Source organism: Acipenser ruthenus, chromosome 14 (genome assembly GCF_902713425.1).
Source record: "Acipenser ruthenus chromosome 14, fAciRut3.2 maternal haplotype, whole genome shotgun sequence".
Lineage (NCBI taxonomy): Eukaryota > Metazoa > Chordata > Actinopteri > Acipenseriformes > Acipenseridae > Acipenser > Acipenser ruthenus.
Window position 1 is genome coordinate 32152813 of NC_081202.1, and position 13311 is coordinate 32166123.

A 13311-nucleotide genomic window follows, 5' to 3' on the forward strand; every position below is an offset into this window, starting at 1 on the left:
GTAAAGACAGTCCACTTACCTCCTTCTCTTGCTTCAGGCTTTAGTGCTTGCTTTCTGCCAGGAAAGATTTTTACTGCCATTGATACCAAAAAAAAAAGAAGAAAACAAACATAAAAAAAAACCAGGATGTTTTGTGTTTTGAAATGGTAGAAGCATTCGCGAGGAGCTTTGCCTTAAAGTATCTGTATTGTCTAAGGAGGGCTACTTCATCTGGGACACCGCTGTACTGGATCAAACGAGGAGAGAGGACACCGACACCAGGAACATCAAAACAACAGCTACCAGTGGATACCGCCTGGCATTCTGGGATTGGGGACCACAACTCTTTTCTTTTCTGTGGGGCAGGGGGGAGAGAAGTGGAAGGAGCATTTGACCCGTCCTCGTCAAACCGGGGGTAGCATTTAGTGTGATGTGCTGTAATATTGCTGAACGATGAGTTACTCCATTGTGGATACAGTGAACACCATTAGTTGTTTGTTTGTTTTTTTTCTCTCAGGATTAAGTTAAAAAACAAAGTAGTTTCGATTTTTGTAATAGGATGATTTGTAGGTAAAAAAAAAAAAAAGAAAGCTAACACTGTCTCACGTTGCTCCAAATTGCATAAGCTACAGTAGCATTAGTATTCACACGTGGTACAGTACAATAAATATAACTGAAACTGAATGGCAAACTCAGCCTTGCTCGTTCTACAGTATTAATACAGATTGTCTGCACGGTCTATAACAGAGCCAGTCCTTCCACTATCACCAGCCTAACGAGTGTGATCTCGTTAGCCTGTGAACTGGAGACCCTGGCTGAGGGAGCCAGTGTGTGTAACCTTACTGCACTGTGTACCTGTGCTACTTTTCAATGGCGTACTTTGCACTGTTTGTGTGTGTACATTTAGACACATGTTGACTGTAATGTGTGGTTTTTTTTTTGGTTTTATTTGCACCCTTTCCAAACAGATTGGGTATGAAATAATAAACACTATCACAGACCGGAAAATGAAATTTAATTTAAAGTTTTTCATTCAAGATGTCTGCTGTGTGTCTGTGTGCATTGACACTTTGGTACAAAGTGGGTTGTGTAAGATATAAACTCGTTATCTGAAGTCTTCTGCATATTCTCAAAGCTATTTTATCCAAATCTTTGTTAGTGCAGTGCAATTATCAGTCTTGCAATTATAATGGAACTTCAAAGCTCCAAAACGACTTTGCCTTTAAAGAACTCAGTGCTTTATCAAAGTAAGTACTGAATTCACTTATGCGTTGGCAAGCGACAGTGGGAGTGAAGGTTAGTGTAAGAGAGGCTTACTGTTACACAATCAGGTCAGAAAATACCTGACTTGACAAAGTTTTGAGATGAACCACACAACATTGATTGGCTGAATGTCTCCTCTCGTTATGTTCTTATGATGCAAGTCCTGCATATATCCACACATCCGAGTGAATGGAAGAGAGTCGGTTCTACAGAATACTGTTTGTTTATTGCAGAATTTCAGCAGGATCATATGGGAGAAAAAAGGCACCACAAAGACTATACAAATACAATTACAAATCATTCTCCATGGATTGTTCTCAAATATACATTAACCTTTTCATTTAAGCAACAGATTGCACATTTTCATTTTGGGGGGGAAAAAAAAAAATCACAAGCTATGTCTCCAAAAAACATTTACTAGTTTTCAAACAATGTATTTAATTTTTATTTATTTTTTTTACATTTTTCATATCATAAATAGAGGAGGGGTGCAATAATCAAGTTACAAACAAAATCATTTTCTAAAGAACACATTTACAACAGACACCAGAAACTTGAGAAAAAAAAGTACACTTTGTACACCAAGCTTTGGGTTTTATTTAACAAAAAACTCAAAATATGTCTGCGGTAAGGGGGTACAAAATCGGAGACAATTACTGTATGCTTAGTTTCCCTGGGACCAATCCCTCACTGCTCCATTCCATCCGCTAGCTTGCTGTGACACAATGGGACTGACCGCTCACAATAGATTTATCACAATAAAACTTGAGCAATGTGGGCATTGACTATTGACCATGGGGCAGCCCAGGGTGTGCTGGAGGTGCCAAGAAGGTACATCTGGCTGCAGGAACGCAGAGAGAACACTGCTCTGGCAGGAATGTTCAAAGGGGAGGGTTCACCTCAGCATAGCAGACAAGCGGGCCGCTCAAACGATCACACCTTAGTTTGTGAAACCATTCAAATCCAGACAGCACCACAGTTTCAATATCCCTAATCTACACTGCCATGAGCTTTGGTCAAAAATAATTCCATCTGTGTCCAACACCCCCACAAACTACCTGTTTCAAGCAATTTAATAACCTGGTTTATTTCATATTGTCTAAAAACATGTGTTAAAAAAACTCCCTTTCTGTTCAAACGTTAGCTAGTTCAAAGGATGACCTACTGAGGGTTATACTGGCCTGATCCATTGACTATGCCTGTTTAAGCACTGTGGCTCTACCAAGTCCTTTGCCCAGGGAAGGTGGAAGTTATGGATTGGTCATTAACCTCCCCCCTTCCCTTGTCCTATCCTCCGACTGTCCTAAGAAGAAACCGACAGATTTCAGGGATGGCAATAAAACTCCCATTGCATAGCAGTTTGATCCATACCTGGTTTTACTGCGAGTTTAATAAGACACACTGAGCTGGTTACCTAGACACTGGTGTTAATCAAGCACATACTAAAACCTGGAATGGGTGACACTGCTGTGCAATATGAGATTTATTTTTCATTGCTGCACATTGAAAAATATATTCTAGTCTAAATCCAGCAGTATTGAGTGTTTAACAGTTAAGAGATAATGAGAGATTCAATCAAAACAATACAGAGCTGCTTTGTGACACTTTGTTGACGCAAGTCAATCAAACTGTCAGACCAAGGATGACTTCTTATGAACTTAACCTAAACTGTGTTTGCAAGTGTGTCACAAACTTGCATTAACAAAGGAGGTGCCTTGATTGAATCTGATTATGGAACAGGGAAACAACACAAGGAATGTATTTTTTTTATGGAGTGCCACGAAGCTGTTTTAATTTGCCATGATGAACGGATAACATGTAATGCAGTGAGATTGACGAAGGGGTCCTAATCAGCACAGCGCACAGACCACATTCTTAGCGGCTTAATATACAACGACTTTGTGATGTGTCCAAGCCAAGGGGCCCACACTTCATATTTCTAATATAAAAAAACAAAAATCATTTGTATACTGAAGACTTTCCATAGCTACAGCCTAGTCAAACTTATGCTTAAATATATATTTTTTGGCATTCCTCAGAATCAACGTAAAGCACACAAAAATATATACTTTTTGTCTAATGTAAATAATAAACAACGACAATAATAATAATAATCTTAGGCAATCAATAAATCATATAATTTACTGCAATAACTACCCTTTTTTCACTTGTGCTTTTATTTACTTGGACAAAAGTCTTCAGCCAGGGTATGTGTTCAATTTCCAAAATGAATAATGGTCTTCAGCATTTGCTCTCCAGGTAAGCTACAGTGTACATGGTTCGGGGGTCACTGACCCAGCAGCTCTTGGCGCACGATGTCAGTGAAAGCGGCCGTCCCACCCATCACGTCCTAAAACACAATGCACAGGAAGGGAAGGTTAACACACGGCTCTCTAGTGACCGCTTCCCTCGTCGAAGGACTCCACCCCAGAGTCACAGGCCACTGAGCTGAGCTTCTCCTGTCGTCTCCGCATGATCTCCTGCAGCTCCGACGAGCCACTCGAGCCCTGGAAGAGAAAAGAGGAAGCGATCATGCACAGGGCTGGGGTACAATCACTTGGGGTATACCCACATGGGCTGTTGCTTATTTAGCTGAATGCTGACAGTAGGGTGCTGGCTTTTGGCACGGACACACAACCAGTGACGTGTAGTCCAGCCAGAACTCGCACGATAGGCAACAAAGTCACATGACTCACATCTCCCACACAACCGCCTGATCCACTGAGTATTCCTCTTGATGCAATGAAAAGAGCATTAAGAACTTCTATTATGAACTACTTTAAGGCAGCTAAAAATTTTGATGAAGACGACAGCAGCGTTGCATAAACTACAACTGCGGAGACAAACACAAAAGAAGCCACTGACACACAGACACGTAAATAAAGTAAAGCATTCTGACAAGATGGTGAAAGACACTTTATGTGAAATACCATTATGTGTGTTACTAGAAGTTATGTATACAAAATAAAATATGAATTCTTATAATAATTCTTGTTTAAGAAAATCTATATTTCAGACCACTGGTTGAAAATTAACTTTTGTATGAAGTGCAAAATGCAACACACAAAAAACAACCAGCAATCTAGTGAGCATCAACTTTGTGTCGTTTAATTGTGTATGACTGGTTACTAAAAAATACAAAGCAGCTCCTGTCCTCAGATCAAAGCACCTTAAAACACAGAGCGACTGCAATAAGTACCTCAGAGGCTGATTGCAATCATCATACACAAACAACAGAGAATATAACTAACTCACATAAAGGCTTCAACAGTGCCCCCTGGGGGGAAATTACATAATTGCGTTCCCCATGGGCCCTTCAGTGCCAGTACCACAATTCAGCAATCTACATCGACTAGATAAGCCACAGCATGTGTTGATATACTGCTTATGTTTTAGAAGGCCATGGTCGATTATATAATATATATATATATATATATATATATATATATATATATATATATATATATATATATATATTATTGCTAGGTTTCATTTTAGTGCTGCTAGTTTGTCAATGATGGCCTAGTTCAGGGGCTGGGTTAGGCAATGCATAGAGGATTGTAAATAAAGAATGAATCAGTAGGTTAGGGGGAGATTTCAGCTGTTGGGTTTTAGGAGAATCACTTAGTGGGGGAAAAAGCTAGATCGCCACATACTGGGAAGGATATCTCTTTTTCTTTTTCCTTTTTATAAAGATTGAGCTCCGTCTCTGTTGGCCAGTGTCTTTTTTATTTAAAAAGTAAATGGATTCACAAATTGCACACATCTGAACAAAATGCTCCCAACACCAAATCTGTGTATATTTCAATACAGCAGCTTCCTTACAAAATTCACACTGGAGAGAATTTTACCTAATAAATTACGAGACTCATTTCCAATAATTTTTTCCCCTCACTGCAGCAATTCCCCACAGGAGAACTGAAGGTTCAGTGGATGCCCTCCGATCCCAGGACCGAGCCAGCTTCCTCTTCTACACCCAGGAACTCGAGAGCGGATGTCAGCGAGCTACCGGCCTCTGGAGGACAAAGGCCAGCCCTGCAGGTGTCTGCTCTGAGCTCACAAGGAGCCTGGCCAGCAGGGTCCGCTGTAGTATGATGATGGGAAACGGTCCCTTTTTGTTTTGCCTCCCTAACCCAGTGTTTATTTAACAGTAGTTTTGTATTCAATATGTACAGCGCTTTGAGGTGACACAAAAAGTCAAAATTTGATGTGTTGTGGAAGCTGGTGAAGCAGAACGGCACTAGAAAATCCCCCTGTCCTTTCGAGTGTCCATTAGAAAGCTTTAATGAACTAAAACCAGGCCAACACAGACAGGTCCTCTCTCTTTAAACAGCAATACCTGTCACTTTACAGGAATGAAAATCGGTAGAGGCAGCCCATGTGGAGTCAGCAGAAAGCCTGCAGAGAGGAAGAGAAAAACCACAGAAAGCACAGCGCAGGCCAGCAGCACGTGCCCACGGGACCACATTGACATGGTGCTGCAAACCACAGAAACACTGCCCAGGCCAGCCGCACAGCCCCACGGGACCTCATACAAACCAGGCCTGATCACAAGCAACCCAAGCACGGGACCGCTCAGAAACAACATACACCCCCACACAGGCGTGGAAATACAACTCCCACTGCATACAGGTTTGATCCATTCCTGGTTTTGCTATGAGTTTAATAAGACACACCTGAGCTTGTAACCTATACCTATACCTAAAACCTGGAATGGGTGAAACTGCTATGCAATAGGAGTCTTATTTACACCTGTTTTCAGAAATAACCTTGTTGAGATTTGCTACTGAAATGATCAGCAGTCACCTATATAATGCACGATCCACACACCTTGAAAACAATTGCATTGGGATTGTGGGTCGGGGTGTAACGATTCACTGTGTATCGATGAATCGTGATGCTTTCTTTAAATGATATATCCTATCGTAATAGAGGCATGTGTCGTTTGTATCGTGATACAAGACCAAAAGCACAAAGTAGCTCCTTGTAGATCAAGTGGTTCTTGAATGAAGAATAAGTGTGTTTTATAGTTGGTATGAATACATACCTCTCCTTATCCTATTTCATTTTTGTCTTAACAAAATGGTCCATCATTAAATAACCATTTGATCATATTGTGCATCATACAAGTAGCCCACCAGAACCACCTCATGTATCATGATACTTACCATATTGCGACCTGCATATCGTGATACGCATTGTATAGTGACATTGGTGTATCATTACACCCACAGCTGTGGCTGAAGGGGCAATCAAGGGGTTTCAATGCGTACTGATTGGGTTGTATGTATTTATTTATTTATTTATTTATTTATTTATTTATGTAGTATGAAAACGCATCTAGAGGTTTTCTTATCAACAGCCCTGCATGCATATTTATCATACTTTTGTAAAGATCTATAGATACTTGAACACTGGAAAGTACAGGCAGCTAGGCAGGCAAGTAAGTCGATAGAGACCAGTTGCAGCTGTATACAGTGAATGAGATCAGTCGCTCTGTATAACACTGTAACCAGAGCCAAACGACTTATATAATCCAACGGGGTGTGTTTTAATGGCAGATCTGAATAACACCACCCTCGGTGCACTTACTGCACTGTACAGTGTTGCTCCTAAGCGACTGTTGCTGTTATGGGGAGTGTCGTCTGACCAAAGGCAGACTGCTTTTTCTGATACGTAAAACAGCTACAGTGCACGCTATATTCTCATTTTCTAGTATATTTGTAAAATAACATTCAGGATCAATACAGAGTTAAAGAGCCACTTGTGCCACTGTGCAGATCAGTGTTGTAAGCCACGCCCCCACTGGAACCTTTTAGCAGCAACTACACGTACAGTATGACATCACTGAGAGTATAGAACTTGCACTCAGAATGTCAATGACAAAGCATTCTAAATGTTTAAACCACAACAGTTTAGATCAGCTTTTCGCCTTTTTTAATGAGATTTAGTGACTTCTGTTCAATGGCTACCACTAATCAAATTGAGAGTGCTTTGCATGACAGACCCGACTCGTGGGCCTAACATATCAAAGAGTGCTTGAGAATGAAATCCACTCTCAGCTGGATCAGAGGTAGCCGCCAGACACTTCGAAGCAGACGTAGCAGTACCTCCAGAGCTGCCTTCTGCACGGTGACCTGGCTGTAGACTCGACCCCCGTCGTCTGGGCACACCGTCCGCAGCTCATCCTTGTTGAGAGAGAAGAGCTGGGCCCCAGTCAGCACTCCCAGACTGGTGATGGTCCTGCAGACAGAAAACACATTACAAACACCACCTCTTGCACTGAAGATCAGTATAGCAAAGGGATTGCACCTCTCACACTGCAGATCAGTGTAGCAGATTGCACCTCTCACACTGCAGATCAGTGTAGCAGATTGCACCTCTCACGCTGCAGATCAGTGTAGCAGATTGCACCTCACACTGCAGATCAGTGTAGCAGATTGCACCTCTCACACTGCAGATCAGTGTAGCAGATTGCACCTCTCACACTGCAGATCAGTGTAGCAAAGGGATTGCACCTCTCACACTGCAGATCAGTGTAGCAGATTGCACCTCTCACACTGCAGATCAGTGTAGCAGATTGCACCTCTCACGCTGCAGATCAGTGTAGCAAAGGGATTGCACCTCTCACACTGCAGATCAGTGTAGCAGATTGCACCTCTCACGCTACAGATCAGTGTAGCAGATTGCACCTCTCACACTGCAGATCAGTGTAGCAGATTGCACCTCTCACACTGCAGATCAGTGTAGCAGATTGCACCACTCACACTGCAGATCAGTGTAGCAAAGGGATTGCACCTCTCACACTGCAGATCAGTGTAGCAAAGGGATTGCACCTCTCACACTGCAGATCAGTGTAGCAGATTGCACCTCTCACACTGCAGATCAGTGTAGCAGATTGCACCTCTCACACTGCAGATCAGTGTAGCAGATTGCACCTCTCACACTGCAGATCAGTGTAGCAGATTGCACCTCTCACACTGCAGATCAGTGTAGCAGATTGCACCTCTCACACTGCAGATCAGTGTAGCAGATTGCACCTCTCACACTGCAGATCAGTGTAGCAGATTGCACCTCTCACACTGCAGATCAGTGTAGCAAAGGGATTGCACCTCTCACACTGCAGATCAGTGTAGCAGATTGCACCTCTCACACTGCAGATCAGTGTAGCAGATTGCACCTCTCACACTGCAGATCAGTGTAGCAGATTGCACCTCTCACACTGCAGATCAGTGTAGCAGATTGCACCTCTCACACTGCAGATCAGTGTAGCAGATTGCACCTCTCACACTGCAGATCAGTGTAGCAGATTGCACCTCTCACACTGCAGATCAGTGTAGCAGATTGCACCTCTCACACTGCAGATCAGTGTAGCAGATTGCACCTCTCACACTGCAGATCAGTGTAGCAGATTGCACCACTCACACTGCAGATCAGTGTAGCAAAGGGATTGCACCTCTCACACTGCAGATCAGTGTAGCAGATTGCACCTCTCACACTGCAGATCAGTGTAGCAGATTGCACCTCTCACACTGCAGATCAGTGTAGCAGATTGCACCTCTCACACTGCAGATCAGTGTAGCAGATTGCACCTCTCACACTGCAGATCAGTGTAGCAGATTGCACCTCTCACACTGCAGATCAGTGTAGCAAAGGGATTGCACCTCTCACACTGCAGATCAGTGTAGCAGATTGCACCTCTCACGCTACAGATCAGTGTAGCAAAGGGAATCCACCTCTCACTTGGCATTTCACTCATGACTTACCCTACAGTCAATATTACCTGTGTTCATTCCTGTTATTAAAGTTTGCACTGAGTGATGTAATTGTAAAAAGAGTTCCGTACAGCCTAGTCTACTGTAATACTGCACTTGTAATTAAATAGACTTCATGAAGCCCTTGTTTGTTTTTACGGATTATAAGCATTGCTGTTGCTGTGGGGAGGTCTGGATTCAAAGCTTGGTAAAGCTGATCATTGAAATATGAAGAACAAATAAATACTCTTGGGAACATCCACACACATAGTATACGTATAGAACGGCCGATTTCAAGCACTTCACACGTCAAAGGGTTTTGAGAGTCACTTACTATATTAGATAAATGGCATACCTAATAGCCTGGAATCCACTATCCTGTTTATATCAGTCTTTCATGTAAATGAATTTCACTTGGTTTACTTTATAGAAAGCCATTATGATTAACTGTAGCAACCCCCTGTGGTGGTTCTCATAGAGAAGGAGTCATTCTGTACAAATCAAAGTTTATATCCATTGCTATTTATCTTTGTAGTGTAAACTGAAAATTAATAATGGTAAAAGAATTCTGACAGTGAGCTAGTCAGTCTCACGGCGAGCGTCATTCTTCTTTTATTAGATATGTTTTTTTAGCTAATTGCTAGAAGTTATCAAGATCATTGGTATGAATTCAGACCGTCCACAGTTCAGACGGACTCTGGAGGCGATAGTACTCACACAGGGCTGAATCCCTTTGCCTGCAGCCATGCCTTCACCTCTTCCGGGGGGGAGCTGTACGAGAGGTCGACCCCCGGCCCCCCCACACTGCTGCCTCTCTGGGGCCCCTGGATCTTCTTGGGGGCCCCGCTGCGCCCGATCGTCAGCCTGTGCATGAGCTCGTCCTGCACCTCCTCCATGTGAGACTTCCTGCCTGCAGGGGGGCGACAGCGGGACAGCGCCATGCTTCACTTCAGTATACTGCTTTAAACACTCATCACAACTGCAGTTATGGGAATAACACTCCCACTGCATAAACAGTTGAATCCATTCCTGGTTTTACTACGAGTTTAATAGAACACCTGAGCTTGTGACCTATACACCGTGGCTAATCAAGCTGGTATTAATTAACACACAGAATGGATGAAACAGCAGTGCAATAGGAGCCATCCCTGGATTGGAAGGTAAAACTCAGACAAGCTGACAAATGTTTCAGCTAGTGAAGTTTACTACTACAATAGAGACTCCCTCTTGCTCTCCCGAACTAGTCGAAACCCTGTTCAAGGTAGTGGTTCATAGCAATCACAATCTGTACCATACTACTCCAACACCAATGAAATAATTGGTTCCTGCAGCTGTATGTCCTATACACATACATGTGCGTGTGCGTGTGCGTGTGGAGGGTGGACTCACGGTTGACTGGGAGCTGCCTGTCCCGCTGGCTGTCTCTCAGCACCACGCTCCCGCTGTCACTCGAGTTGCTACTGTTCTGTCGGCTCACGTTGGCGGGGGGACGCCACCCGGGCACCAGGGGAGGGGTGGGGAGTGGAGCTGGGGCCGGTGGAGGGGAGGGGGCTGGGGGGATGGGGTTCAGCTGTTTCGGGTCTGTCTTCTGTTTCTGTGGAGCAATGAGATACAAGACATTGGTTAATGCACATCTATAATACATATAAAACTCAACACAATTCAGTTTATCAGGAGTTACTTGGGGGCTGTTTTCATTGTTTACTCCAGTCTTTAACACCTATTTTTTGGATGGAGAAAAACGTCTGCTAATTTGACAAAGCCAGAACCAAACAGCCAAGTAACAGAACACAAAGTATCCCAAGGCCCCTCGAGTTGTTAGGTAACTAATATCGATAATTAAAGGAGATAATTAAAGACTTGAGTAAACGCTTTGAAGATACGGCCCTGTTTTATAAAAGGATTAGAATAAATAGTTTATAAGCAGCTGTTAATTATGCCAACAACAGTTTCATGAAAATCAAACTATATTTAATAATCAAAGCTGTAAAAAAAAACACAGTAGGCTACAGAATACAGTATTATACATTACAGCAGTTTTGGCCACTGTTCAAGTGAAGGCAACAGGCAGAACTCCTATAGTCATAGTTAAGAACATAAAGTTTACAAACGAGAGGAGGCCATTCAGCCCATCTTGCTCGTTTGGTTGTTAGTAGCTTATTGATCCCGGAATCTCATCAAGCATCTTCTTGAAGGATCCCAGGGTGTCAGCTTCAACAACATTTACACAATTCTCTGTGTAAATAAGTGCCTCCTCCTTTTCTGTTCTGAATGCCCCTTTATCTAATCTCCATTTGTGACCCCTGGTCCTTGTTTCTTTTTTCAGGTCAAAGAAGTCCCCTGGGTTGACATTGTCTATACCTTTTAGGATTTTGAATGTTACTGCATACCGTATCAGCCTATAGCTGCGTGTCACACTAAACATCCATCACAAATCATACTTCCGTATTTGCTATAAAACAGTGACCCCTGCTGGTTCCAATAGCTAAAAACAGGTGTTGCTCTCATTGCTGATGCCATTTAAATGCATGTCTTACCCACTTGTTTGGTTTGAATGATATTTGCAATGATTCTATTTAATTCTGGGCTCTGCTGCTCTAATATTGACATGTTTTAAACTGTCTCTCTGTTGCCAAATGTACCTGCTGACTTCTTGCTTGCATGGTTTTGCCTTGTTTTTGTTTCCTGAATGTGAGAAATCATGTGATATTGTGGCCTTTCAACTGCGACTTCGATACGTGAAGCAGGTGGAGTCATCTGACATTATAAAAAGCCTTATGTAGCTCAGACCCCTATTAAAATACCCCTGCTGCTAACCTCCAGTGCCATAATAATCACCACTATTGCTGGCACAGTCTTCTCTTGACTGATCATGCAATTAGCCTTGTCACTGAAAATAATGGCCGCAGATTCATAATGAATTCCAATTGAATCCCACAGGAATAACACCTGAATATCTTCTACACATCCTTGTTCTGAAGTCATTCATTTTGAATGCAGCCCTGCCAATTGTGCTTCGCCCCCTGGGAACTCCCGTCCAAGGTCGGCAGTGGAATAGCCTGGACTCGAACCGACGACCTCCAGACTATAGGGTGCATCCTGCACTCCACGCGGAGCGCCTTTACTGGATGCGCCACTCGGAAGCCCCCGCAGCTGTTATTTTAAAGTGTTTCAATGAACATCAAGTTGCAATGCCATTGATGTGTATTTATTTCACAAGATATACCACCTCATTTACTGTGTAGCATCTGTCTGGTAATTCATTATCGTAGTTACCTCTGATAACTCTCCAAGTAATTGCTTGCAGAAAAAAAAAAATCAAAACATTCAATTATAAACATGAAAACATTGCAATAAAAAATAAAAATACTTGTATTACTGCATTCAGAAATTCACAACAAAACAAAAAAAATCTTTACTATACATTGACTCAGAACTGTTTACCAGATAGATTCACGGTCAATGCTCTTTTTAACGGCAATGGCTAGTTCGCATTAGAAAAAAGGATCTAAGTGCATCATAGAACTAAAGCAATAAAATTATATTTTTTTACAAAATCAGTCCCGTTTCAATGCTAGGATCGGAGTTGAGATTCTTGAAGTAGGAGGGGTACATATTCTTTCCTCTTATGACAACGAGACTCACCCTCTTCTCCACACACTTGATCCTTCCTATAATACTCTATGCTGCTGTCTGTGTTTCTGATGTACAGTGAAATAAAAATGTCTTGATGTTTTTATTAACATGTCCTATTTACAGGTCTGCTCAAGGGGCTGCTCCATAGCCTGTTCCTGATCCACACTGAACAGGAGGAGCGAGTCAGAGTCTGTGTGCTCACAGCATTCTGTCTTCATTACGCTGGGAAAGTGTGACACACAGCATTGTGGCCACTGGTTCAAGGCTCCGCCTGCGAGTGGCGCTGCTGGGAGTGTGAGATGAATGCACAACCTGCAGTGCTTTACCCCCCCCCCCCCCCGACTACAACCCTCACAGACTTGCAGATTTCTCAGCTTTCCCCAAGGATCAGTGTGCTTACTATACTAGCCCTTTTACAACACTTTAGTTTACTGAAGCTTGAGATGTTACAGCTCAGGATTTTATATTGTACAATTAAAAAGGGGGGCTGGGGGCTTGTCTGTCTATTATATCAATCATTTCAATCACAAGGGGACCACCCCCCACCCCTCCCAATTATTTATTTCCACAGACAGCAGGCATTTGGAATTCTATGCTCAAAACATGTCCCATGTTCTGAATCAATGCTGGCATTTCTTTTTTAAGAAAGTTAACTGCGTGATGATTAATTGACAGCAAT

The 13311-nt window shown here is 42.6% G+C and overlaps 2 protein-coding genes across 17 annotated transcripts in view; one reads left to right on the plus strand and one right to left on the minus strand.

The window, feature by feature from the left end:
• Window positions 1-605, plus strand: part of LOC117419369 (receptor-type tyrosine-protein phosphatase O-like) — a 53240-nt gene extending 52635 nt beyond the window's left edge. For all 3 annotated transcript variants that reach the window (XM_034032062.3, XM_034032063.3, XM_034032064.3), the window contains one exon: window positions 1-605. The gene's annotated coding sequence lies outside the window, so the exon portion shown is untranslated.
• Window positions 606-1452: 847 nt separating this feature from the next.
• The window catches only part of LOC117419762 (epidermal growth factor receptor kinase substrate 8-like), an 87745-nt gene continuing 75886 nt past the window's right edge, over window positions 1453-13311 (minus strand). For 9 of the 14 annotated variants that reach the window (XM_058986389.1, XM_058986387.1, XM_058986384.1 and 6 more), the window contains 5 exons: window positions 12273-12296; window positions 10386-10590; window positions 9714-9906; window positions 7353-7485; window positions 1453-3749 (listed from right to left, as the gene is read on the minus strand). In XM_058986389.1, the coding sequence (XP_058842372.1) occupies window positions 3636-3749; window positions 7353-7485; window positions 9714-9906; window positions 10386-10590; window positions 12273-12296 (669 nt within the window). In that variant the 3' untranslated portion in view covers window positions 1453-3635. Of the gene's footprint in view, window positions 3750-5581; window positions 5641-7352; window positions 7486-9713; window positions 9907-10385; window positions 10591-12272; window positions 12297-13311 lie in introns of all 14 variants that reach the window. The other 5 variants (XM_058986386.1, XM_058986382.1, XM_058986388.1 and 2 more) reach the window with 3 other exon arrangements.